Source organism: Oculina patagonica, chromosome 6, assembly GCF_052425735.1.
Source record: "Oculina patagonica isolate OP01 chromosome 6, crgOcupat, whole genome shotgun sequence".
In the NCBI taxonomy this organism is placed as follows: domain Eukaryota; kingdom Metazoa; phylum Cnidaria; class Anthozoa; order Scleractinia; family Oculinidae; genus Oculina; species Oculina patagonica.
Genome location: NC_135763.1, coordinates 17,280,170 through 17,305,858, shown reverse-complemented (window position 1 = coordinate 17,305,858; position 25,689 = coordinate 17,280,170). Strand labels below are relative to the sequence as shown.

General features: G+C 38.7%; 2 protein-coding genes across 3 annotated transcripts; one reads left to right on the top strand and one right to left on the bottom strand.

The window, feature by feature from the left end:
* Positions 1-8,510: 8,510 nt before the first annotated feature.
* LOC144655904 (uncharacterized) lies at positions 8,511-10,299 on the top strand. The gene is made up of 2 exons (XM_078516085.1): positions 8,511-8,854; positions 9,480-10,299. Exons 1-2 carry the CDS (start codon positions 8,537-8,539, stop codon positions 10,269-10,271), a joined length of 1,110 nt encoding a protein of 369 aa, XP_078372211.1. The 5' UTR covers positions 8,511-8,536; the 3' UTR covers positions 10,272-10,299.
* Positions 10,300-13,123: 2,824 nt separating this feature from the next.
* Positions 13,124-25,219, bottom strand: LOC144657457 (cyclin-dependent kinase 8-like). 2 transcript variants are annotated; one of them, XM_078517793.1, is made up of 13 exons: positions 25,025-25,219; positions 23,722-23,797; positions 22,774-22,884; positions 22,346-22,486; positions 19,765-19,822; positions 18,936-19,067; positions 17,532-17,675; positions 17,029-17,098; positions 16,741-16,813; positions 16,483-16,580; positions 15,729-15,813; positions 15,091-15,186; positions 13,124-14,152 (listed from the first exon to the last, which is right to left on the bottom strand). In XM_078517793.1, the coding sequence occupies exons 1-13, from the start codon at positions 25,150-25,152 to the stop codon at positions 14,000-14,002; spliced, it is 1,365 nt and encodes a 454-aa protein (XP_078373919.1). In that variant the 5' UTR covers positions 25,153-25,219; the 3' UTR covers positions 13,124-13,999. The 2 variants fall into 2 exon arrangements, with proteins under 2 accessions (XP_078373919.1, XP_078373920.1); XM_078517794.1 differs by lacking the exon at positions 15,091-15,186.
* Between the last annotated feature and the right edge of the window lie 470 nt (positions 25,220-25,689).

Here is a 25,689-nt window from a genome sequence, read left to right as displayed (position 1 = left end):
GTGAAAAAGAGGGCTTTCGTTTATAAGTAATTCTCAGTGAAGTCAACGGCTTGTTATTGACGAGGAACTGGATGGAGTTATTGGCAACTGAAAAACTACTGTCAAACCTTTAAAGTGTATATGACAGATTTTTTTTTATTTGCCTGATCAAATCTACGTGGTATACTGATGCGAACATCGAAAAAAGAAATTCGAAATCTCGTTTTTTCACCGCGTTTTCGACCTAAAACACGCAATATTTTCACTTCCGGTTGGGTCCAAAACCGCGCACAGTGGGGAGCTGGGTCTATTCTGCTTTTGACGTCATGGCCAGTCTAGACCCAGCTCCCCACTGGGCGCCGTGACGTCAAACAAGTGATACACTCAAGAATCAAACAAACTGAACAGGGAATTTCAAAGGAAGATTGCGGCTGGGTTGCCGGAAAACCGAAAAAAAAGCTTAAGGCTGGGAAGTTTATAAATGATCTGAAGTCTAGTGGGATACTAGTGTAATAATAGTTTTTTTAGAAAAGCTGATGGAAACAGCGTGTGAAAATAAAGCTATCATATATCATATCAGCAAATATACAGTTAAGTAAAATGAAAAGGCGGTTTTAAATCTTGACGTATTAGGCTCAAAACGAATTTAGAAGTAGTGCACGTGTTGTTGTGATTTTAGCGATTTTAAATCTATGCCGTCGCAGCTTTAAAATTCCATGTTCGGTTTGTTTGATTATTGAGTGTATCACTGAGCGCATTCTTGTTTGACGTCACGGCGCACAGTGGGGAGCTGGGTCTAGACCGGCCATGACGTCAAAAGCAGAATAGACCCAGCTCCCCACTGTGCGCGGTTTTGGACCCAACCGGAAGTGAAAATATTGCGTGTTTTAGGTCGAAAACGCGGTGAAAAAAACGAGATTTCGAATTTCTTTTTTCGATGTTCGCATCAGCATACCACGTAGATTTGATCAGGCAAATAAAAAAAAATCTGTCATATACACTTTAACTTACAAGTGACAAAATAGCCTGAATTTTTACTCTGACGCTTATTTTGACCATAAAATTTCTACAGAAACTCATGGGTCTCTGATTTCTACCAATACTTGAAAAATGGCCAAACAATTAAAGGCAAATGACAAACGGCAAAACTGAAAGAAAAAATGACTTAAATTTTTTATGTCATCTGTACCTCCTCACTAACAGAAATCAAGTGCGGAACCGGCAGTAGCAGGTCTTTCTCACAAATCAGTTAAGGAGGCACCAACTTTATACGGCGATGAAAGCCAGTTAAAAATCCATGGAGGCGTTTGTAAGTATATTTCTACACGAACAGTTACTATCTAACAAAAACTAGTTCCTTGCTGCTGACAAAAAACAGCAAGAAGTAATCAAAATTCCAAACGATTGTAGCTATTTACCTGGATTAATTAGATGAAACTTTTTTTTCTGAAGCTAAAGATCTTTACTTTCTGTCTTTATTCCCCGACGCACTTCACGTGTGTCACATTGCGTAAAAGAAAGGAAATACAGAAAAGGATACCATTGTTGACGAATAAAATTATTCAGTTGCACTGGAAGATACAAATGTCGCATAACTCCATTGTTTCTTGGATAGAATTGAAAGCGGATTGTTTCTTTTTCCAAGAAAATAACGCGAGATTAATTATATATAAACGTAATTTGCAATCACTTCTTATAAAAGGCTTGAGCTTTAGTCACAAAATAAACAGTTTTTCGTTTGAGCGTTGTCATTACTAATTTAACGTAAGATACACTGCTGGCAAATAGCGTCCAGATAAACTAATCAAAGTATAATTCAAGTTTAGAATTTTGAACTGCGTGCAGGACTTTTTACTACGTTGAAAGAAATACGTTTAAGTGATACAGTTTTCCTACCAACCTCAGGATCGGTGACTCTAATGCCCTCTGATCCGAATTTAGCGTTGAAATGAATGATGTGTTTTCTTTCAGAGAACTTATTCCTGATCCTAATTTGCAATTCTAACCTCAGTGGTCTAAAGAGGTTCTTAGAGTAAACGATTCAGTGAATTCTATTATTCTGTTATGTCGCTTATTGGCTCCTTGAAACAGGTACTTGTAAAATGGCACTATTTGTGGGAAAGATTTGTGTATTTGACATTTTTTTTGTTTTAATTGTTTGTTGTTTTTTTATTGTTTTTGTTTTTCTGTATTATCTTCTCTTATCTGGACGTTAGGAACATTTTTTTCTTTATTAACCTGTTGCTCATTTTAAGTGAGGATAAGGGATTATTCCATTCCGTTATTTAAAATTCCATTACCTAACTCTGTCATTCCTTATTGACATTATTGGTAAAGTGGCACTAGTTCCAAAAAATACAGTAGACTTTTTTAATCAACTCTGAATCCGTTTTAAAGAACCTTTTTCGCCATTAATAATTAATCGCCAGCGCTTGCAACAGAAATAATCTTCTAATTTAAATTGCAGACTAAACTCGTAAACTAAAATTGGTCTCCCCAACATTTTTATTTTTTTTCCTTTTGAAATGTGGTCAAATAAATTTGGAATCGTGTTACTTCCAAAGACATTGTATTGAAAAAAAACGAGTAAAGTCATGAACCTTTGAATTTTCCTTACGATTTTAAATATGACTTATCTCAAGGCGAGTTCCTTGGTAATTTAGGTTTACGAAGGGTATTAAATGAACACATTTAGTAGATTTAGAACTCGTGTGTTGCGATTTTTTATCACCTTCAGGTGCGAGTTTCATAATTCATTGCCGTCTTTAAACTTTATTTTTTTTAGGTTTAAACAACGGCAACAGTACTGTTCGAAAAAAAAGAAGAGGGAGTTCTTAAAAGATAAGGGAAGGAGTGGAAAGCGTCACTATTTTTTAGTCGTGAACGTTTCTTAGTTTATTGCCTTAATTGAATCAAATGTTGTCCTATTTAAGTTGCCGTTCTTTAGCCGATTCAATTTTTTTTTTTTTGCATAGAGTTTGAAAATACGAAAAAAAAACTGTTGTCATTAAATTGCTATTGAATTAACGAACTCTAAGCTTTGAAAAAATAAAGGCCTACCTTTTACCAGCGCTTTTTCGTGCTTCTTCCAAGTTTCTCTGAAATGGTTTGTGAATTGGTTGAAAAATTTCCACGCTTTTAACGACTGGGGGTCCTTTCGTAAGGTCTACCCCCCTTGAGGGGTTACCTGGTTCCCCTTTGTTTTACCATTCGCTTTACATGCTAAGTATGGTAACCTTTTTTGGTGGGGTCACCCTGCTTGCTTGCTTGCTTGCTTGTTCCCTTGGTTCCTTCTTGCTTAGTGGTTAAAAAGAAAATGTTTATGTAGTTGAAAAGTTGATACTTGTTAGTCTGATCGATAGACATTTCCACAATTAAAAAATAAATGTTTGTGTAATAGACATAAATGTCTCAAACGAAAACATTTTACTGAATAGTTTTAAAGTATGTTGTCAGAAAACATAAAACTAAGGTATGTTTGACCGCTTCTAAAGTTGCCAAAACAACTAATCCCATTCTGTTCATAGATAAGGTTTTCAAGTTTACGCTTATATCTTATTAACCACGCGCGAGGGCCGTACTGGGCAAATATTGGCCCGAGGTCTTGACAGTACGGATCGAGCGCAGCGAGGTCCGTACAAAAAAGACCGAGGGCCAATATTCGCCCAGTACGGTTCCGAGCAAGCTTGGTTAATAAGAAATTTATTACACGACTGGAAACTTTGTGTAGTGAGAATTGCTACCCGGTAGATGTCCTGGAAAACAATGTGCGGCAAAACTTTTCCGCGCGCTATTAAAAAGAAGTTATAATTATTTCTGTGTTTAAGGTCATTTCATTTTCAAAGCAATAAAAACTCCGAAAAAATGTTGCAAAAAAAATCTTGCAAAAATCTTGCGCTAAATCGCGCTGGAATTAGCGCGGGATCATCCGGGACAAAACCCGGTCCGATACTTGGAAAATATCGGCCCTCGCGGGACCGGAAATTAAGTAATCTGATTGGCTGATTCAGTTATTGGCCCTCGGACCGCCTTAGTCGTGTAATAATGTTCTTTATTACAAGCTAGCAGAGCCGAGTTATCAAATTCAGTATACGTAGCACCATAACTCGATAGTGCACCAAAGCATGAACCAATTGTTAATCATCCGCTCCATGGTGCTACCTATATATTATGTGCTGTAGGAGAATATAGAAAACGTGAACATCCGATTAAGATATATAAGGGATTTTAAGAAAACCACAATGGCAAAGGTGACGAGCTCGTCGCTAAACAAGAGATTAAATGAGTCTTATATTATCTTGAACCAACTTCGTTGGGCCGGTCACCTGGTCCGTATGCCTTCGTCCATACTCCCAAAGAAGATCCTGTATTGTGAGCTGACGAATGGGAGACGCAACCAGGGTAAAACGCTTTAAGGATAGCCTTTAACACAACTTGAATCAACGGTATCAACCCCGAGAACTGGGAGCAATTAGCCAACGACTGGCATAACTCGAGAAGGGGGTGCTATCCATACTGGCGTGGCGCACAGTGAGCAACAGAGGAAGGAACAAAGTGAGAGACTCCGCTTGGCGAGAAAAGAGAGACAACAAGATGCCAGCTCAGTTCCAACCTCCACTGAATTCAGATGCATGTCCAGTCTGTCCAAGAATTTGCTCTTCCCGAATCGGTCTGCATAGTCACCGGCGAACTCATGTGAAAGTTAATTTAATTTAACCTCTGCCAAGTGGTCATTTAACTTGTTACGAAGGATTGCCAACAACAATACAATCACTCTGCACGTCCGTTGTAAATCTTAGTACATTTCATCGGCATCCTCCACAGAACATGTACAACGAAGTGAAACGACCAACTTGAAATTATGAACGTTAACCGCCGACCGGTTAGCTCAGTTTGTAGAGCGCCGGACTACCGTGCAGAAGGTCTCGGGTTCGAGTCCCAGACCGGACCAACACTCAGGGTTTAAAATAACTTAGGAGAATGTGCTGCCTTTGCAATGACATCTGCAAATCGTTAGATAATCTAGTCTTGTCGGAAAAGGACGATAAACCGTAGGCCCCTTCTCATGCATCTTCAGTGTTATGGTTAGCAGGGGACGTAAAAGAACACACACACTTATCGCAAAGAGTAGGGCATGGATTTTCCGGTGTTGTGGTCTGGTCTTTGCGCATTGTGCCTTAAACTGGCTAGAGGCCTTACACGCTTTATAATACCGAGGGTAAAGAAAGTTTCAGTTTCAGTTAAACACAACGGCGAATTTGTCAAGTTTTTTTGGAACTGAATAATGTCCTTATAGGTTAGTTATAATACAGGGAGACACACCGAATTGATCCAGGGTCTGCAAAGAAAAGGGCGAGGGCTGATATTCGCAGGGTATGGCTCAAGCAAGCCTGTTCAAGATAGACTAATTTATTGTCGTTGATTGAAAAAGAGCCCTAGAAACCTTGCACGGTGCATTAGGGGAATCTTTGCTAACATTTTTGTTTACATTTTACCTCATTAGTATACGACTTTGTGTAGAAAAGGCATTATGCCACTGGTGTATTAGCTTACGAATAGAAAAAGTGGTAAAGCGGTGAAACAAAAAAGTCAGCAAAATTTTCGGGTCCATGTACAGAGGCGGCGGAGCGTTTTGGAACGTTTTTTTTTTTTTTTTTTTTTTGGGGGGGGGGGGGATAAGTAGTAGTAATTGGACTGAGTGGAGTACAATTCAGGGTGTGAGGGGGCCGATTTGAAATTACGAGCACGATTACTCCACATCCCGACAAAATTTGAGGTTAGGAAGTCTTTGAGAACCTGAAAAAGTCAAAGTTAAATTCAATTGGTTGTACAAACAGTAGGAAAACTGCAAGAAAGAACCCATTTAAATGCACGTGATTGAAGCGCGAATGGCGTAGGTGTCCAATTGCAGGTATCCAATTTTATAAAGTTGCTCAAATTGGATACCTGTAATTGGACACCCACGTGATCGCGTGCCAACTACGCGACAAATAGGCACACAGAACCAATCAAAACAGATGATTCTGTTATAGATACGATTAAAAAGATTACAAGCCGTGACTATAACAGATGGGAATCAAGTTTCCAAAACAACACGATCTTAAGTGAAGAAAAAAATCAAATAGAGACTTTGTTCGCTTTATAAGAAAACACTGAGATGTCCAAACAGCAAGCATGCCGTTATATTTTTTTTGTACAAGCGGCAGCAGCATAATATTTTAAACGTGGGCTTGTTTTCGATAACAACGCATGCTTTTGTTTGTATTTCGTACTCCATGATGCAAATAAGAATTGAATAAATGGTCTGAAAACATTTTATCGTAACCTTATTCGGTATCATCGCCTTTAATGCAAACAGCACTTGCCCTTTTTTCGCTTTCTCCACGAATTTGGACAATTAAGGCTTGATGAAATTGTTAGTTTTCCAAAACGCAAATGCAATGTTTGGCCCAGTACCTAAAAGAGAGGACGAGCTATTAACAATACTTACAACGTAGTTACACGTTTCCTTATTTTCTTGTCATTGAAACTTTGAAATATCATGAGAATGTAAACAGGAAAACAATTAGCTGTACGAAAAACAAATTGTTCACGGATTGAGATGTTGTATTACGTTAGGTTCTTCACCTAAGAGGTAACGTTGTTTTGCTTGTTTTGCTTGTTTTGCTTGTTTTGCTCTGAGGCCAGGTGTTTGCAAATGAGAGTAAATCCTTGTTTTGCTGTGCAGCCGTCGAACAAAAAAACTGATGAATCAGTTGTTTTATGTGAAAGAAGTCGCTACTTTAACTAATTAAAAAACATTAAACAGAGCTAAAGGAGGCTTTAATTAATGATTCATGAACTCGATATTTAGGTGAAAACAGGACAGGAAAATAAACCTTTCCCATTCGAACAAACACAAACACCGCATCTTGACCATCAAAAGCTATCTGTACAGGTAAGAATTCATTTTCTTACTAGATAGCAGAAAAAAAAGTATTAATGTGTCCAAGAGTACTTTATATTTATTTTCAATTCATTTAACTATAGGAAACAGTTTTGAGGTGCATGAAAATGATTCTTTATACCATTACATCATCAATATAATAGAAACTCAAAATAAGGGCGAATTGAATTCGAAGGCTAAAATGGATAACTTCTACACGAAAACGTTTCGCTATACATGCAATATAGAAGGGTTAAGAAATACTTAAATTTTCCGTTCGTGCTATGCAATGATTTAGTATCTGAGGCTATGAAACGTTTTTCAGTTTTTGGATAAGTTACTATTGAGCATACAGTTTCAACCTAAAAATTGCAATTTTGGCTATGTTTAAGGTAACAAAGTTAAGATTTATTTTTTGGGAGACTGGTAGCAAAAAACTAGTTAATTATACAATTTTTCTCCAATTTTACAGTTCTTTTGTCTCTAATGTTGGTAAGGTAAGCTATTATCGTTTGTCTGGGTTTTATTTTGTAGATAAACCAAGACTGAAGCAAACCGTCTGTTCGTACTCCTGAGCAAAATAAAAATAAAAACAATAACAACAACAACAACTAAAAGTTCAAGTTAGATATTCGAGCTTAGTTTTGTCTTTTTGATACATTTTTTTCTATTGGAAACAACTTTTCTTAAAAGAACAGAACGTGCATCAATCATAAATGCCATAAATCACTTTTCAGAAGTCTCTAGTGCTCCTCACAGCAGGACGCGAGCAGTGTAAAATTGCAGGTGTTTCTGACGAATAGTCTTAAAAAACATCAACATCATTCGCATTCTTGTTAGAAAAAAAAAACAATGCTACTTTTCCATGAAATCGATTCCCTGAAGTGCAACAGAAGAAATAAAAAATGGAATATTTTTGACATTTTGTTTGTATTATGTCCTCCACCTTACGCTTGAACCATCCACAGTGGAGGTGTTTCCAAGACATTTTTTTTAGTTAGAATATCGTATTGAACTATCAGCAGATTTTGTATTAACAAAAGTGGAATTCTGAGCAAAGAAATTCTTTCCAAGTATTTTCGTATCGTCTCTCATAATGTGCCAAATTGTACAAAAACAATCTTCTCGAGGTATTCCGAAACGAAATCAAAATGACGAGCTATCACCAACCAATCGAACGAAAGAACGAACGCACGCACGAACGATCGAACGAACAAACGATTGAACAAGAGATCGAACAAACGAAAAAAACAACGAACGAACGAACGAACGAACGAACGAAACAGCGAACGAACAAACGAAAAAGGAAGAAACGAAAAAACGAACTGACGAACGAACGAACGAACGAACGAACGACGAACGACGAACGACGAACTAACGAACGAACGAACGAACGAACGAACGTATAAAATAAACAAGCGGCAAGGGAGTGGGCAAGCCAAAGCTAGAACGCCTTTTTGCCAATTTTATGGAAGGTAAACAAACCTGAGAGGCCTTATGCGTCCAATAGCGCGAAAAGGATTGATGATGAAACAAACCTGAGATTGCTTTGTTATTCTACAACATAAAAAAAGTTAATTGTATTTATATTCTTAATTTGCAGATATGCCTTCCCAAGATATTATTTTCGTAATGGTCATCCTCGTCTCCTTTTCTTCTCCGGCGGAAGCACACTTTACATGTGTTGGCACGTGCTACAAAGGCAGTTTCGTGGAAGAAAATCACGTGATCGTCAACAAAGCTCTTATTGGTCACACGTTCCAAAACGTGACTGTGTATGCCCCTCACCAGTGCCTTTCGGCCTGCGTGTCAAGTTGCCGTTGCTTGGCTTTTCAGGTTGAAGGAACAAGATGTGAACTGCTGGACCAAGACCGCTTGCTCGCTTCTGGTGACTTTTACGATGTACAAGGATACAAACACTTTGATGTGAAACAAGAACTCAACAGGAATGTGAGTAAAATTGTCTACAAAGACTTTCATTTTAGCATTATTTTGTTCGCGTTCACATTTACTTCTTCAAGCATTCCATTTGCACACGTTCACTTCAATAATTTTTTTAAAGTTTAAAAACTTTATCGACTGTCATTGTCCTTATTTTCTATTTAAATGTCTTAATTGTCTTTTTTCTTGTGGATCAAGGGGGGAGGCTAGCCACCCAATCCACCCCCACCCCCCCCCCCTGGATCCGCCCCTGACACGTCCACTTTCATATCGTATCACTCTTGGGTGATGACATTGTTAGTTCCAGGCTACGATAGATTTGAACGACAGTTGATTGTTTTAATACAGCCAATTCAGAAAACGTCTGATAGAAACGTTGAGTCTATCAGGCAAAACTGAAGATAGTATCAGCTGAATTGGAGAACCGATTTGAATAAATGCACTGTGAGTCTGTCTTCAGCCGCACTTATCCAGAGTTATACAAAAGTGAAAAATGTGCTACAAAAACAAATATCTTATGAGGGAAAAATAAATATTACGTGTAATATACAAACTTGTGGATATCGCGAATTAACCTCATGCCCAAGTCTCCACCTGGCTTACTTCCTTTTATCACATTATTTTCCCTTCCCAGGAAGCTGCCGGAAGCTGTATGAATGGCTGTTGCAGGACAAATCCTTGCTTGAATGGCGGCTTGTGCACAGAGCACTGTGATAACGTCACGGTCAAGTTTTCCTGCTCGTGCGTCGCTGGGTTTACAGGGAATTTTTGCGAGACAACGCTGACGTTGCATTCATGTTCCTCCTATTACGCCTCGGACAGCTCGTTGCAGAATGGAGTCTATGAGATAAGTAATCATAACAATACCGAGCGGTTCAACGTATACTGCGATTTCACCAGCGAGCCGGGCTTTATCTGGACTCTGGTAGAATCTTTTGAAAAGATAAAAAAGAATGACTTTAAGAACGATTTTTTGGCGGACATGCCAATAAGGGCTAATGATCCTCAATTCTCTGAGCACCGCTTGTCCCTTAGTGCGCGCACACACCTCCTTTCTGACTCGACCCATGTCAGAGCCACTTGTGAGTTCGACAAAGGATTTAGTTACACTGATTATTTAAGAGGTAAACTTTCTTATATTCAGTTAGTAGGTAGTAACGGATGCAAGTTATTTGAACGTATAAATATTCGAGGTATTGAATGCAGGGATTGTAAAGCAAGGTATTATGGTGTATATAATGAGCACAACCATATTGCGAGCGATGTAGGTCAGTCATGCGGATGCGCCAACTGTGTCCAGTGGGTAAACAGTACAAACAGCGAAGACAGCTTTGGACATTACGGATCCGCCAACCCAAATCACCGGTGTGTTCGAAATGATCAAGCTACCACGCAATGGTGGCTTGGAGTCCAAATTCCACTGTAATCAAGAACTTTGCAATAGTTATAGGAGAAAGTAGGTTTTGGAGAACCAGTGAGGGTGTGTGTGGGGGTGGGGGGGGGGGGTGGAGTGGAGAGGAACGGGGAGAGATGTTACGTGAGATTTGGGCAGCTGAAGCATAAAAGAGAGTGGGTGTTATATAAACTTTCACTAAAGAGGGAGAGTGTTCATGCAAACACTATTCGGAGTTTACGATTGCTTTAGTGGTAGGAAAAAGTACACCGGAGGTTCTAATGTCTGCACTGAGAACACCTTAGTTTACTAAAGTTTACTTGCTTTGCCAAGCTTGACACAAAAGGTCGATACCTAGACGTATGAAATCTTTTGCCACAATGTAAGATTTTCATCAGTACAGACACGCTTGCGCAGATCGATATGAGTGTCAATAGCTAATCCAGAAAACTGGTTATATCTAGAAGAATACCTCCTCTACAACCGTCTTTGAGTTGAGTTTATACCGGGAGGTCCCACCCTGAGGTCCAAACCCTTGCCCTTTCATAGTAAGTCAAACACCCTTTAATGGAATACCGTATCCTATTTCTAAACACTTCAATCGATCGTTTTAGTGGATGCAGCGTTGCCGAGCGGTTAGGGCGATGGACTTGAAACCCGGTGATACTGATTCAAGTCCGTTTTGACCACCTGGAGTCGTTTCTCCGAAGACTCTAGTTCAAATCCTCGGTCATACTTGTAGATATCCAACTGGTCTGCCCGTCCCGCCAGTTGGCATTTTTAAGCTCATTATGTATAATTCAAAATAATTGTTTCGTTTTAGTTTGACTGGCGTGCCTGAGAACTAGCTTGGTGTAGCTAAGTGTACTGGCCAATATAAACAGCAAAATTTACACACGTGAAATTTTATTGTTACTTCTTTCAGGGGGTCGTTTATTTTGGAATTATACGGTAACTGAGACGGCGGAGCGTTTTGAAACTTGACGGGGGGATGTGAGAGGGGGTCATCGTACACCAAGCCAAGCAAATTTCCCAAAATGTCTTTAGCGTAGTTCGTTGGCAAAAGCAAACCTCTTTTGCAATCTTATGTCCAGTGTCCCTTCACTCAGCGCGAAACACTTGTCAGCCTTTAGTACTAGAGTATTTCGCGGCAAGATTCACAGGCTGGAAATTATAATTTAGAAGAGTAATTCAGGAGCAGATCTAGAAAATTCAGAAAGGGGGACCGCAAACATTTCGGCAAGGTAGGAACCTTGTCCCGTACCCGCAACAAACTCTCGAAAGACGCTTTCATTTTTTAAGCAAATCCAAGGAAAAGTGGGAGGGGGAGGCGGTCCCTCGCTAAATCTGCCCACGGCAATTATAGTCAAGGGGTCAATAGAATGCGAGCAGTCGATCTTTTGTGCTCGCAGCAATGCACAAAAGAAAGAGAGCCCTATGCATCACCTATATTTAACTTCTTGTTTATAAACATTTTGTAAATACGATTTTTGTAGTTTCGTTTTAAGCTTGCATTAAGAATAATTCCATCGTTGAAAAAATGTTCGGGACCAAGATATTTGGTGCTTCTGATCGTCTGTAAAGGCATGGTGAAAAAAGGCATTGTTTGTTTTCAAGTATTTTCTTACTATACCTCACATTCGATACATTTTAATGCTTCGCAAAAATACCTGGAAGCAGTCTATGGCTATCTAGTCTTGCTGTTAAAATAATGTGCACCTAGACATGATCAAACCGGGCATTATAGTTACAATCGTGAGCTCACTAACCAGACCTTTGAGCGCCTCAGCTGAATTTGCTAATAGTCTAACCTTCCCACAAATAGCCTTTTTATGGACAGGCTTGGTTCCATTTCGAGAAAATGTGAAAATTGTCTGTTGGAACTTTTTGAAGTTTGTTAATTGTGAGTTCTCTAATGTACCAAGGTATTAAATTGAATAAGTACAAATAGTGTAAGCGGAGGCTACGATCTCTAGTTGACCGCTTTTATAGCAAGGTCTGGTTATTTTAAACCTGGAATAAGTTTTACTTTAAAGATTCTGCATTCATTTTGAATTTAACTGCACAACTTATCAATGATAGTTTCTTGTAATGTAGAGCGTTTTCATGTGACGTCACGGCAGCCATATTGGTGTTCAAAAACAAAGGAACGGCGGTGTACCAAGTCATTCCTCCGGCAATGAAACTCAAATTTATTCAAAAACTTTTGTTTTAGTAAACCAATATGGCCACTGATCACGTGAGTGAAAACGCTCTATATAACCGTACTTACATTTTTCTGAAGAAATGTATTCAACATATATTTCACTGTGAATTTTAGTGTGAACAGTGTGCAAATAAAACTGTTGTATTCACCGTTGCGAGTTTGATTAATCTCCGAGGCGACGGAGCGTTTTGAAACTTGAAGGCCCATCATACTCCAAGCCAAACACATTATCCCCGGGAGGGGGGGGGGGGCACAATTACATAACTAGACAGCGCAGACGATCCTGCTTCATGGTGCTTTTTTGGTTGTTCTTTAGACGTCGGAGGGCAGAAAATGTACGCCCTGAAGTCGCCGATGCTTGTCAAATACAATCTTAACAGATTGCGGACCTCTCCTAAAGCGTTTTAGGGAAAGGAGTTTTGTTAAAAGTTCTAAACCAAATTATCCCGTCAAGCACGATCCTGATAAAACAATTTGTGTACTGTGCCCTCCACCCCCCCCCCCCAAAAAAAAAAAAAAAAAAAAACTGTTGGGGGGGGGGGGGGGAATGCATGCAGTCCAACCGCTCCGACGCCTATGATAAGCAGTGGAAAAAAATCAGTTTGGCTCAAGAAGGGTTAGGAAGAGCAAAAAACTTGTCTGTTACCTGGACAAGGAAAAAGTACAAACAGTGAGATAATTATATATTACACATACATGTACAATTTGTTTATTTCATCATTTATACAACAGCAAAAATAAATTGAATTTGTAAGAGGTGAGCCATATAAAGAGAATTGAAAAATAAGAAACGTGTTACTAAAATAATACAAAGATTAGCTAGCAATAGGTGATATCACTAAAGATAACAAAAAGAGAGCAAGATTTGAAAGCTCTGACCAACATTCAATCCTCGTTTTCAATCGTCACCTTGAATTATGCCTCAAGCTACCCCCGTCCTCTGAATATTTTGGCGATACAGTGGCCCGAAATGCCCGTTGGTGAAAGGCTTGAGGCTCGTGCGTATACAACGAAAGTCAAGTTACTCGGTAGATTTTACAGTAAACCAAAGCAAAATACTGCATTTCAGCTGGCCGAAAGAACCTTTACATACAATTTATCCTTTCTAGTTTTCATTAAACTATGGAAAGAAAACTATTGAAGGTGTTCGTGTGGCTAACATCACTATCAAGAAAATTCTAGATCTAATTACGGAGTTTCTTCGAGTGGTGTATCGTGAAATATTCTACACCAAGTGACTTGATTTTAATTTCTATATACACACGACTCCTTTTCGAGTGACACTTCATGGCGGGAAAAATCACTGTAAGATGCGAAGGACGTAACACTTCATGGCGGGAAAAACAACGGAGGCTGCGATGCACGTGACACTTTCTGGTGGGAAAACACTGTTGGCTGCGACGCACGGTGTCACTAAATGGCGGGAAAAACCGTTTGCACAGAACCCGCGGCCGGATATACATGTATGTATGCAACATGTAGCTTTCCCGCCTTTCGTCTGGCTGCCATGGGGATGAAGTGGTAGATTCAGAAAGGAAACAGTAGTTTTCAGAACTCAAAACCGGTTGGTAGGGGTGGACTGACCCTGAGTGTTATTTGTTGGAAACTGCTGCTGTAAGAACCGGTTCACGTGCGCCGGCTGCTGACCGCTTGAGGATTGGGCCTGTTGATTATTCTGTCCTTGAAATGAGAATGACTGCTGCTTTTGCTAAAAGTTAAAAAATAAGAGATGCAAAAATGAGAATGCTTACTCCATAATAAACAGAACAGAGGACAAACATGTGTGTTTGTTTTTTTGCCAATCAAGACAATTACTTCAAGACACTCGATGCTCACATGTATAGTGCCTCTGTGTACAAATTAATGAATTGTTGGGGTAGTAGTGCATAATGAATGCCATTAGAGTAGAACAACTGATCACAGTTACTTTAATGCGTGACCAAGTTCTTTCAACTTGTGGTAAGGAGAATCTGTGCACTGATAACAGATTTGTAAACACCATTGGGCCAGGAAACAACAACAGTCATTTCCAGCTCCAAAAAAAGTTTGAAGCTTTTGCCCTTCGTGCTTACTAGTCAGGAAGTTTAACGATACATGTAAGAGAAGCACGTGTTGCCTGCAAGCTTACATTGGTTGTATTATTTTATAAAGGCAGTTGACGTCATCGACGTTTTATTGGCAATCAATCAATTTACACTGCTTTTAAACATTATTGCTGCATTAGCATTTAACTTTCTTTCACCCGTTTAGCAGTGGTTGGAAATTAACACGTTGGTAAGTAAACTCGCATTCTAGAACCTCTTTGACACCAACTCAGGCGCAAAGTTTTTTGGAACCACTATTGTTCGAGGTCTGAGAAAGTGAGGCGAGAGGAGCATAAGAGATAAGGCGCCTCTCCGTACCAGCCCCCTCTTTCCATGTACCTCGCAACGATCAGGGCTTACTGCACATGTAGACGCCTCATTTAAAATTAAGCAGCTACTAATGTTATTTAGTTTTAAACGAGTGTTAGCTGTTAGTTGTTATCAAAACTTAGGCTGCTTATCACGTGCGTCGAGGTTATCCATGCAGGGACTTAGTTGTGCGGTGCCCCCAGAGAGTGGAGAGAACCGTCCCGGCCTCACAGACACACACGTGATACGTTACCTGGAACTGTTCAGTGGTGTGCGCAGACACGACGCGCACTCTCTTAGCACTCGACTGCCCATTAGTGTCGGAGTTCTCTTGCTTGCCCGGGTTAGTCTGTAAGTGTTAAAATGTTGGCCTGGCTCAGCGAGATAGAGACACTGTGAAGGAGTAACACTGTGTACCTCGTCTAACATTGGCCTGCTTCCCGTCGAGAATGGGAATGTGTAATGTTACTGGATGTTAGGGCTTAGTGCTGACTAAAGTATCCTATTGCTGGGCACTAACTAGCGGCAAGTGTGTGCTCAAAAATTAATGTTAGCATGGATCAATCTTTTGGGTTATGCATTTGTTTCTTTTTGCTAGTAGTATGTACCATCATATCGCACATGCATTACCTGGTAAAAGTCCTGTTAGTTAAAATGCGACTAACAAATAAGTTTTTTTTAAAATAAGGCCTTCATGAACGTCTACAGGTTTTTTTCGAAATTCAATATACATGTTCCACTGCCATTAAATTACTTTTCATGACTTTCTAATATCATTTCTGTTTGTCCACAGCTCCTTGGCCAACTGCCAACTGTACTTGTTCATTTTTCATTTTCATTTGTTTATCAATTACAGGATAGTCCAGTGCCAAATAAATACAACTTCGTTACCTTTGAAGCACTTGATTTTGAATCATTGTCATCATCATTAAGAAATTCTCTTTTAGGGTAAGGTATTGTCATCCCTGCGAAGGCACTAAAAGCAACAAGACAACATAATTCACTGATAGTTGTACATTTTAAAATAAAAATTAATGGTTACCTCTGTTATGAAATGTACAACCTCATTCTGTTTAGCAAAACAGGTACTTATAAAGCAAAAATAAAATAAAAATGCTGTAATAGGATTGAAAAATAACAGCGTGGCCAGACAAGAATGAAAGTTCAATCAAAATAGTAACCCCCAACCTCTCCCCCTCAAAAAAGCTTCCCAATTCAGGGCTTTCGATAAAGTGTGACACCCACTGAAGCTCTGGCGGTAGCCAGTCCCAGGCCTTCAGTTAGTGAGGATTAGTTCTCTGCTAGCCAAAGGCCTGGAACAGGCAGGTATTCTGTCATGAATTGAAAAAATTTGTGCAGCCCCCTTTTAAGTGGAGATGTTTGAATCAACGTCAATTATTGAAAGTTCTGCTGTTAACAACTAACAACATACAGGAACACTGGCATGTCATGTATCTTGTTTGTGTTTTTGTTTGTTTGTTTGTTTTATCAGGTGCCCCTCTTATTCAGGTACATTGTACAAGTGGGAACACAGCATTCCAGAAATAGTTTGGGCCCACAGCTAAACAATTTCCACTGTACAATGCAATTGGCATTCCTTCAAGAAAGCGGCTCAGAGTAGAAGCTTGCCTTTGAAGTCACTTACTCAGGTGTGGGTAAAGGTTCTTCTTTAAAGTAAGGATCTTGGAGAGCCTGGTCTGATGTTATTCTTTTGTTTGGATCCATCACCAATAACTTGGATAGCTAAAAAAAATAAATAACAAGACTCAGATACTTCATGTGTACAACTGACATCCATTGTAAGACATCCATGGTGTTTTGGTGCACCTGAAATCTTTTCCATGACCAAAACTGACTCATGGCAAGCAAATGTTCTGCAGTTTACATGAAAACCAACCCTTACCAGTTGAAATGCCTTACTGTCTTGTTTGACCTTGTGTTTCTCCATGTATTTCCATAAACTAGCATTGACATAGCTGCAAAATAAATGCACAAAATTAAAAAAAAAAAACAATATTTAACCTGACTAAATACATGTACACTGTACGTTCATACCTGTGCCTTTCCGCAGCCAATGCGTAATCCAAATTCATATCTAACTTTCAGACTGGATTACACAGCGGTTTATTTAGTACCCGGCATTATGTCTACGACCAAATGTGCATAATTATGTATTATAAGAAGTTCATACTTTGATTTTCTGAAGTCTTTTTGAAGTGTGCCATGTTCTGGCATTTTCCTTATATCTTCCCAATCTTTCTCTGAAAACAAACAAACAAAATTTTAAAGTAACCTTGAAACAACCTGAGACACAAAACTACATGTACTTTGTGGGACACATGGTCTTAAACTGTGTGGTGTAAAGAATCAAGTGCCAAAATTTGTTAACTTGAAGTGTTTAATTAATTACTTCCTAGATGTAAAGAAAAAAAATCCATGATAAATATTTATATTAATAGTACTACTGAAATCTAGAACCACACAATCTTACTAAACATCACTTACACCCTGTACATACTGTTCATTGTAAGCCACTCATGAAGGGCATTAAATTTAATGTGCACAATAAGAAAAAAAAAGCTATATCTATTAGCTGTTTAGTACATTGTATCTACGTGTACATCATCTCAGGACTTGAAGTCTGTCATGTTGTGAACTTTACCACAGTACAAAGACATCAGCAATGATTCTCACCTTGTGGAAATCCCATTACATTGAAAATCCTATCAAGTTGTTCATGATGATAAGGATTGCTGGTTTTTATATCCTCTTGTCGGCAGTGGAATATTGGTTCACATGTTAACAACTCAGCGAAAATACATCCTATAGCCCATATGTCTGTTGATTAAAATTAACACGTACATGTACCTTGTACTCAATCAAATAGTTTTAAATGCACAAAATTACAAAGACTCAAGAAGATTTACATGTACACGTGGAGTGTACAACTAGCATGTACATACTATGGTTACATGTACAGTAGTGGATCCAGACCTTTAGGTGCAGGCCCGGCCCCCGGGCCCCTCCTCTAGATCCACCACTGATGCACATGTTGTAGTTTAAAATGAATTCCAGGTCATAATCATTTAAAACTAATTTATCTATCAACTTTATTGGTCTCAAAAAAAATATTTACAATAAAAGAAAAAGGACCAAAAAGGAATTGCGTGAACGGGAATAAGTTACCCATGCAGGCGCAACCCTAAAAACTAAAAATAATGGCGATAAAAATCTTAAAATTAAATTTGATTTGCATTTTCCTTTGTTCCAGATTTATTACCATAATCATTGAACAAAGAAAAATACAAATGAAACAAGTTTAAATTCACTTTAACCTGATATTAATTATAAACTACAACATACACATGCCAAATACATATAAACGTACCTTGATTTTTGGCTTCAAAATACCTAAAATTGTAGGGTTTTTGCCTACATGCAATCCTTTAGAGCGTCTACTCTACTAACTTGACAATGAGACTACTTGCAAAATGAATGATAAACAACCGCCGCCTGGTTAGCTCAGTTGGTAGAGCGCCGGACTGCTGTGCGGGAGGTCGTGGGTTCGAACCCCAGACCGGACCAACACTCAAGGTCTTAAAATAACTGAGGAGAATGTGCTGCCTTTGTAATTACATCTGCAAATGGTTAGACATTCTAGTCTTCTCGGAAAAGGACGATAAACTGTAGGTCCCGTCTCCTGTATCTTCAGTCGTAACAGGGGACGTTAAAGAACCCACACACTATTCGCAAAGAGTAGGGCACGAAGCTCCCGGTGTTGTGGTCTGGCATTGTGTAGTAAATTAAAGTATGTGTACAGCGCATTTGAACATATATATATGAAAAATGCGCTATATAAATTCATTATCATAAATTTATAATGATAATCATTACCTTATTTGACTTTATGCTCATTGACAACTCAGTAACATAGTCTACAGGTACAGTGTACATGTACCAGTAACTACTAAATATAGTGGCTACAACATTAACTACAACATTAATAATAGCCACTTCACCACAGACATGATTTTTGTCCCAACTTTATGCCGACCAATCCATACTTAAATGTGATACAGTAATTAACAGTACTCATACCTATGGCTTTAGTGTAATGTCTAGCGCCAAGAAGTAGTTCAGGTGCTCTGTACCAAAATGTCACTACAACTGGATCCAGATCAGCAAGAGGCTTTAAAGGAGCATTGAATAGCCTGGCAAATCCCATGTCAGCTATGGAAATAACACAACACAAATCATAAATCATCAGGTACAACTACCAACAACTTGCTCATAAAATGTAAGTTTACAGTGATTTACAAGTAATGGTAGAAAAACGTGTTGTTGTTGTTGTTGAAAATGATGATGATGATGATGATGATGATGATGATGATGATGATGATGATGATAAAATTATGTCTTTGTTATGTGTATTGTACTGTATTGTTGTCATATTGAACAAAACAACTTTCAATGATTGGTTGTTTGATTTCTGACATAATTTTTTAAAGTCAAAGTCTCACAAATGTAAGGGACAGCAACACCAGTACCTGGCAACAAGAAATCTCACCCGCAACGCCTGCTATTCTTTTGCTCAGTACCAATAAAGTGAACTCTGGCTAATTCCGATTTTTTTCAGCCAATGAAATTTGAGCAGAAGTTTGCGAGTTACAATGAACTTTTAAACTGTAACTGGCCAGAGTCTGCCTTCTTGTTGCTAATCAAAAGAAAAGCGGGCTCTCTGGGGATGAGATGGGCAGCAGGAAGCTAAGTGAACTAGACATGTAAGTTACTGAGTTTCAATGACGAAACTTCTCCTTGTCAATTAATACAGACTTTTGACTTCTTCTTCTTCCTAACTTTTTTCTTATGTTGAAATTTTACTTAGTAAACTGGAGTAAAACACATTATATACATTTCAACTACTAACCAATTTTTACTCTTCCTTTCTCTGGGCCTTCACCCATAACAAGGATGTTGGCCGGTTTCTACAATGATGTACAAAACAGGAATGTCAGGTCACAATTAAATAGCATTATTATTATTAAAAAGCGCAATATAAGTATTAAATATTATTATTATTATTATTATTCATTGTACATATAGATTACTTCATAGAAAGTGCGCCGTACGGATTTATATTCACGAGTTGCAAAACTTTGGAAAACGAATGAGTGAGCGTAGCGAACGAGTGAGTTTTCCAAAGTTTTGCAACGAGTGAATATAAATCCGTACAAAGCACTTTCTATGCTGTAATTTGTTTATTATATATATAACGAGAATTCAACCATTGAGCACTTTACGCCGATTTTTCCAGTTTATAACCTTTGACATAAGACAGTTACGGCGCGAGAAAACAAAGCTACAAATGCAATAGCCTTACAAGCGAATTCGCTATTTAAATAATATAAAAAAGAAAAATTACTGGCAACAAACTCTCCTAGACAAGAACTTTATTTAAATAAACACACTGCGTTACATTTACGTTAAAAGCAAAACTTTGTATCGCATCGAGGAAACTTGACCACAAGCGAATTAACTACTGGCGAATTAACTTGCGAAATTGGAACAAATTGTTGCAACACAAGGAGTCGGTTAATTAAACAACAATTACGACTAAAATCCAGATTAAAAAATGCAATTTACTTTACCAAGACGATCCCAAGAGTGCCTTAATATTCTTAGAAAGTCCGCGGATGTGTTGTAAGTTCCGATGACAGTCTTGTCTTCAATTCGCTTTCACTTTTCGACACTTTGCCTTCGCCTGTCTTCACTTTGCCTTTGAAGAATGATTTTTATCACTGCTGTATTCTTTAGGTTTTGTTTAGCGTGTTTCTGTTGGCTTGCATTTCCATAAAGTTTTAAAAAGGCAGTGTTGTAAAGGAACAAAACGTGTAGCCATGTTTTCAAAACATAAACTGCTGTCGAGAGCAAACTTGCCACTCGCTTTCTCAACCGCAACTTCGTTGGAAACCATTTGAATTTTCGCGCTGTAATTGGTCGAGTCGTACTACTCTAGATGCTGATTGGTTATATTTTTCACATGTAAAGAAAGCTATACGCGAAGCTGATTGGACGTATCACTTTTTTTCACATGTGAAATATAGCAAATATAGAATTCTATTTGCAAGGTTTACTGCTTAAAATTCTCGCTATATATATGTCTGAATTTATCAAAACCAGGTCAAGGAAATTCTCACCGTTTTAAGCGCAAATCGCTGTAAACGCGTTTTTTTCTCGCCAGAACTCCAAACTCCATGATATAAAAACTAAAGGGAATGTCAGGCTTTTTTTCTCTTCTCCTCTCTCTTCTCTACCTTTCAGCGCTGTATTTCTTTTTTTTTTTCCCTTTCTTGTGGCATTTTAAGCCAATTCGAGCAGTAACGTACTTGTTCAAGAATACTGACGTCACTTTTCTTTGACCCGGTTTTGAAAAATTCAGACATATATATAATAAATAAATTTACATGCAATTTGAACATGAAATAACTACAGCTCAGAAGAATTGAGCACTGCATTTTTATGTACATGACTGCCCAGCGGGGGTACTCCGGCTTGTAAATGACGGGGATGATCGAAGGATTTTTTTGGGTTTGAAATTTTCGATTCCGGGATTTTTTTGGGTTGGAAAATTTGGCAAGTATTTTTTTGAGTGACTTGATTTAAATAGGGGATTTTTTGGGGGTATTAAAAACGAACTTGGCTTGGCCTTGGCGTAATTATGGTATGATGAATAAACAAACACGAGCGTTCAATTTTTTACGGTTTTCTTTGTGTTTTAGGGTTAACCCTAACCCTCCTCGCAATTTAGAGGTAATTTGACAAGGGATTTTTTTGGGGGTTATTTTTGGTCCACGGATTTTTTTTGGGTAATGTCAGTAGACTAAGGGATTTTTTTGGGTCCTGAGTTTTGCCTCCATTCGATCATCCCCGTCATTTACAAGCCGGAGTACCCCCCCTGGGCATGACTGTATGAGTGACGTGTAAGAAATAAAATGGGTTCCATATCAATTTTTGACTGGGTCTATCTACAGTGTACATGTGGAAAGAGGCAATTGCCTTAGAACACAATGCAGTGACCCCAGTGTTAGAACCCATACCACCTAATCCGAAGTGCAGTCCACTGAGGGGGTAATCATGAAAAGAACTGTCTAGTATTCCATTCAAGATGCTCCTTGTTACTTAGTGCTAAGAAAATCAGAATTGGCTCCAGCCTGATGGACCACTTGGACCAAATGCAGATATTACCTTAGACTGACCACAGCCTCTCTATTTTTCAACGCAAAAAAGCGAGAGAATCGGTGAGCGAAGCGAGCGTGAGCGCGAAGCGCAAGCGCGTGGGGGGAGGGGGGCGACCAGTTCTCTCGCCGTTCTTTCCCTGCGCTTATTCGATCGAAAAAATACGAACAAATAGAGGGCTGTGAACAGTCTAATATTACCTTGCTACCTTTGTGTACATGTATATTGTAGATGCAAGACAGTACTAACAGTAATTGTATTACAATACTTACTAAGTCTCTGTGTAGCACCCAATTGGAATGAAGATAGTGGATGCCATCCAGGATTTGATAAAGTAAAGACTTCACCATTCCCTTGGGAACAGGAACGGCCTTCTTTTGGGCTTTAGAGGCTCGATGATATTTGATGATGTGCTGTGAGAATAAATTAAAGCAAAGCTTTTATTAGTAAGTACCAAATACAGAATCACAAAATTTATGTATAATTTTATGCAAGGAAAAAAAAGCTAATAAAAGCACATGGCCAACTTTTGAAACAAATGCTGAAGTTAGAAATACATGTATTGTTCAATAGCTTAACTACATTATCAGGGCGTAAAAAAAAAATTGAATTTCTGCTTTTCCTACAGACAATCAAACAGCTCTCAAAATTTGCTTGCCTGGGGAAGTTGCATGCTTCATAGATGAAAGTTACTCCTTACCCAAAGATCATGCTCTGCGAAGTCAAAAAGTAGAAAAACTTTACGGTCACCATGGGAAAGGAACACACGTTGTAATGCAATCACATTTGGGTGCTTTAGCTCTCTGAGCAGCTGAAAAGTGTTTCATAAGAAAAAAGAAAACACAAAACGGTTAGAGTAAAATGCAAATACCTTTTTTCCACCACAGTTAAATCTGAAGTCATTTAATAAAAGTAAAATTAATGCGATAAGGCTATAGTAGTAGCTGCCTAAAAAAACTCCCCATATATATTTTTGCATGCTAGTTCTTCCCCTGGTCAATTGCCAGCTCAGATTCAACCCAAAAAGCTCCATGGTACTGTAAAATTCTGAATATAAACCCCTTCCAAAAATAGCCCCCCCCCCCTAACAATAAAATCAGACCCCCAAATCACAGGCACAAAAATCATTCCAAAAACAGCCCTTCTGAATAGGTTACACCGAAGGTCTTCGCGGTGTAAGTACTGGCGTACAATAATTATTGCAGTCAATACCTTTTAACTGGCGTACAGATTACTTACATGTATTTTAGGTAAGAATAATAAAGAACCTTGGTGTAGACCTATAAATAAATTTGGCGTATCTTCAGCGTCACGTGTACACGCAATGCACCCTAGCCTATTGGAGGGTCTATTATATTCTGCCAGTCTGGTAGTTAACGGTCAAGAAATTTGTGGTGGTCTGGGACTTCAGGAGGAAATAAAACAGAATAAAAAAAATTTGCAGTCTTAAGGTTGAACAAAGTACGGTGGTCTGTGGACTGTACAACCCCCTATAATAGACCCTCCTATTGTAGGGCCTGTCTTGTGTTTTACATTGTTGAAGAATTCTCAGAGCAACATTACTGTAGAACTTGTTTAAGGTTCCACATTGCATGTCTAAAATTTATCTTTATTAACAAATTTTCATTTCTGTGCATATAAAACTTACTGCTATCTCACGGCATGCAGACATCGAGATCCCGGTGCCTTCGATCTGCTTGAGAGCGAAATATTTCCCATTCGGACTATGATGAAACACAAAACGAAAACATAGAAGATTTAGTATCAGTAGTATCTGACAATTGAATTATTTGAAGTCGAGTTCATTCTTACAGGGCCTGAACAATCGATGAAACCGATGATCGGAAAATCAATCGATCAATCGATGACAATCGATGCCAATTAATCGATTAATATTGTTAATCGATGAACAATCGATCGCTAAAGTTTTTGTGATTATCGATTGTCATCGATTATCAATTTCATCGATAATCGATGACAATCGATCAATTAACTTACGTCGATTTTTATCGATTATCAATATCATTGATTACCAATTCAATCGATCATTTTACTGCCATCGTTTTTCATTTGGCTAGTAAACACACGGTCTCTCTTTTATGTTATATTTTATTAGCAACAACAACGATAACCTTTCCAAAAAATGTCAATACGATGAGAAACTTACTAACTTAACAGTAATAAGGCAATAATTATTTAATACAAACGTTTTGAGCTTAAGTCTTATTCGCCTCCATCACAGAAGCGTACGCTTTTAGGTCTGGTTTGCTTTCGAAACAACTCCTGGGAAAGTAAATAGAAATCGCAACTTACAGAATTCCTCGCTGTCTAAGTACAAATATGTAATTTCTCTAAAAGTCTGTCTTGCAGTCCACTAAACGGCCGCCTTGGATATTATAAACATCTTCACGCTCGTATCATTTCGTCTGAAGTAATTAAAATCAAACAGTAGCAGAGAGAACTCAAAAATACGTCTTCCGTACGTCGGAACGAAAACGAGACAACAGTGGGAGTCTGGGGATGAGTTTCGCCTGTCACACGTCCGCCATTTTGACTCGGTCACGAAGAACGAAGTGTCTTTGGAATTCTAGCGCTAGCAAACAGTAGGAAACGCAAATGGAAAACAGAAACATTAAAGCTTATGATGTAAACCTCATCTCAATGGAAAGGAGCTTTATTATTTTTTTTACAAAACAACGTATGTAAGTATTTACTTCATGCTTCGGATTGATTGTGTGCAGCTTTTATAATGCCAATCGATGGCAATCGATGACGTTCGCGACCACTTTTGTGTGATTATCGATTGGTCATCGATTGGCCGATGCAAATCGATGCCAATTAACTAACAAGGCATCGATTGTCATCGATTGATCGATTGATTTTCCGATCATCGGTTTCATCGATTGTTCAGGCCCTGATTCTTAGCACAGTTAGCAGAATAATTCACATACCAGTCTTTTTGCTTAGCCTTGTAAACATGTCCATACGTTCCTCGGCCTACTTTGCAGCCTTCAAAGTCAAATTTATCTTCGACTCTTTCTCTTTGTTCGTTTGATTTCAGTTTGAACTCAAAATCCATGACAAAAAACAAAACCTTCTGTCAGAGACCGACCGCCATGTTGAATTGACGATCAGCCTCGCTTTGATGTATAAACACGAAACCACTGGTCCCCAGTCTGTCGCTGCGCGGGGGTGTAGCGGACCAACAATCGCAAGGTTGCACCCTTCTCTCAGGTTCTAAAAATCTTGTACAATAACTTTTTCCATAATGTAACGTACGATTCAATCCTCGGCCTAAACTGCAATCGATGACCACTTTGATTCCCTGATCCCTCCCGCCCACTTTCCGACCCTGAACCGCCCGGGCGCGTGCCCCCGACCCATTTCAAAGCCAAGGAATTCTTTTGGGAATTGGCAGGTTGTTAGTCATCACCGTGGGACATTTACTCACAAAGGGGTTCCTGGGATAGGGTATTTGCAGTCTTCTCTGAGAACACCTTGGCTAATTTTGTCTCCACTGTGGGGCATTTGTAACTCTGTGAAAACAAAATGCAAAAAATGACATTAATGCGCAACACTGAATGCCGGAAGGAATAATTGCTCTTAATTAAAATTA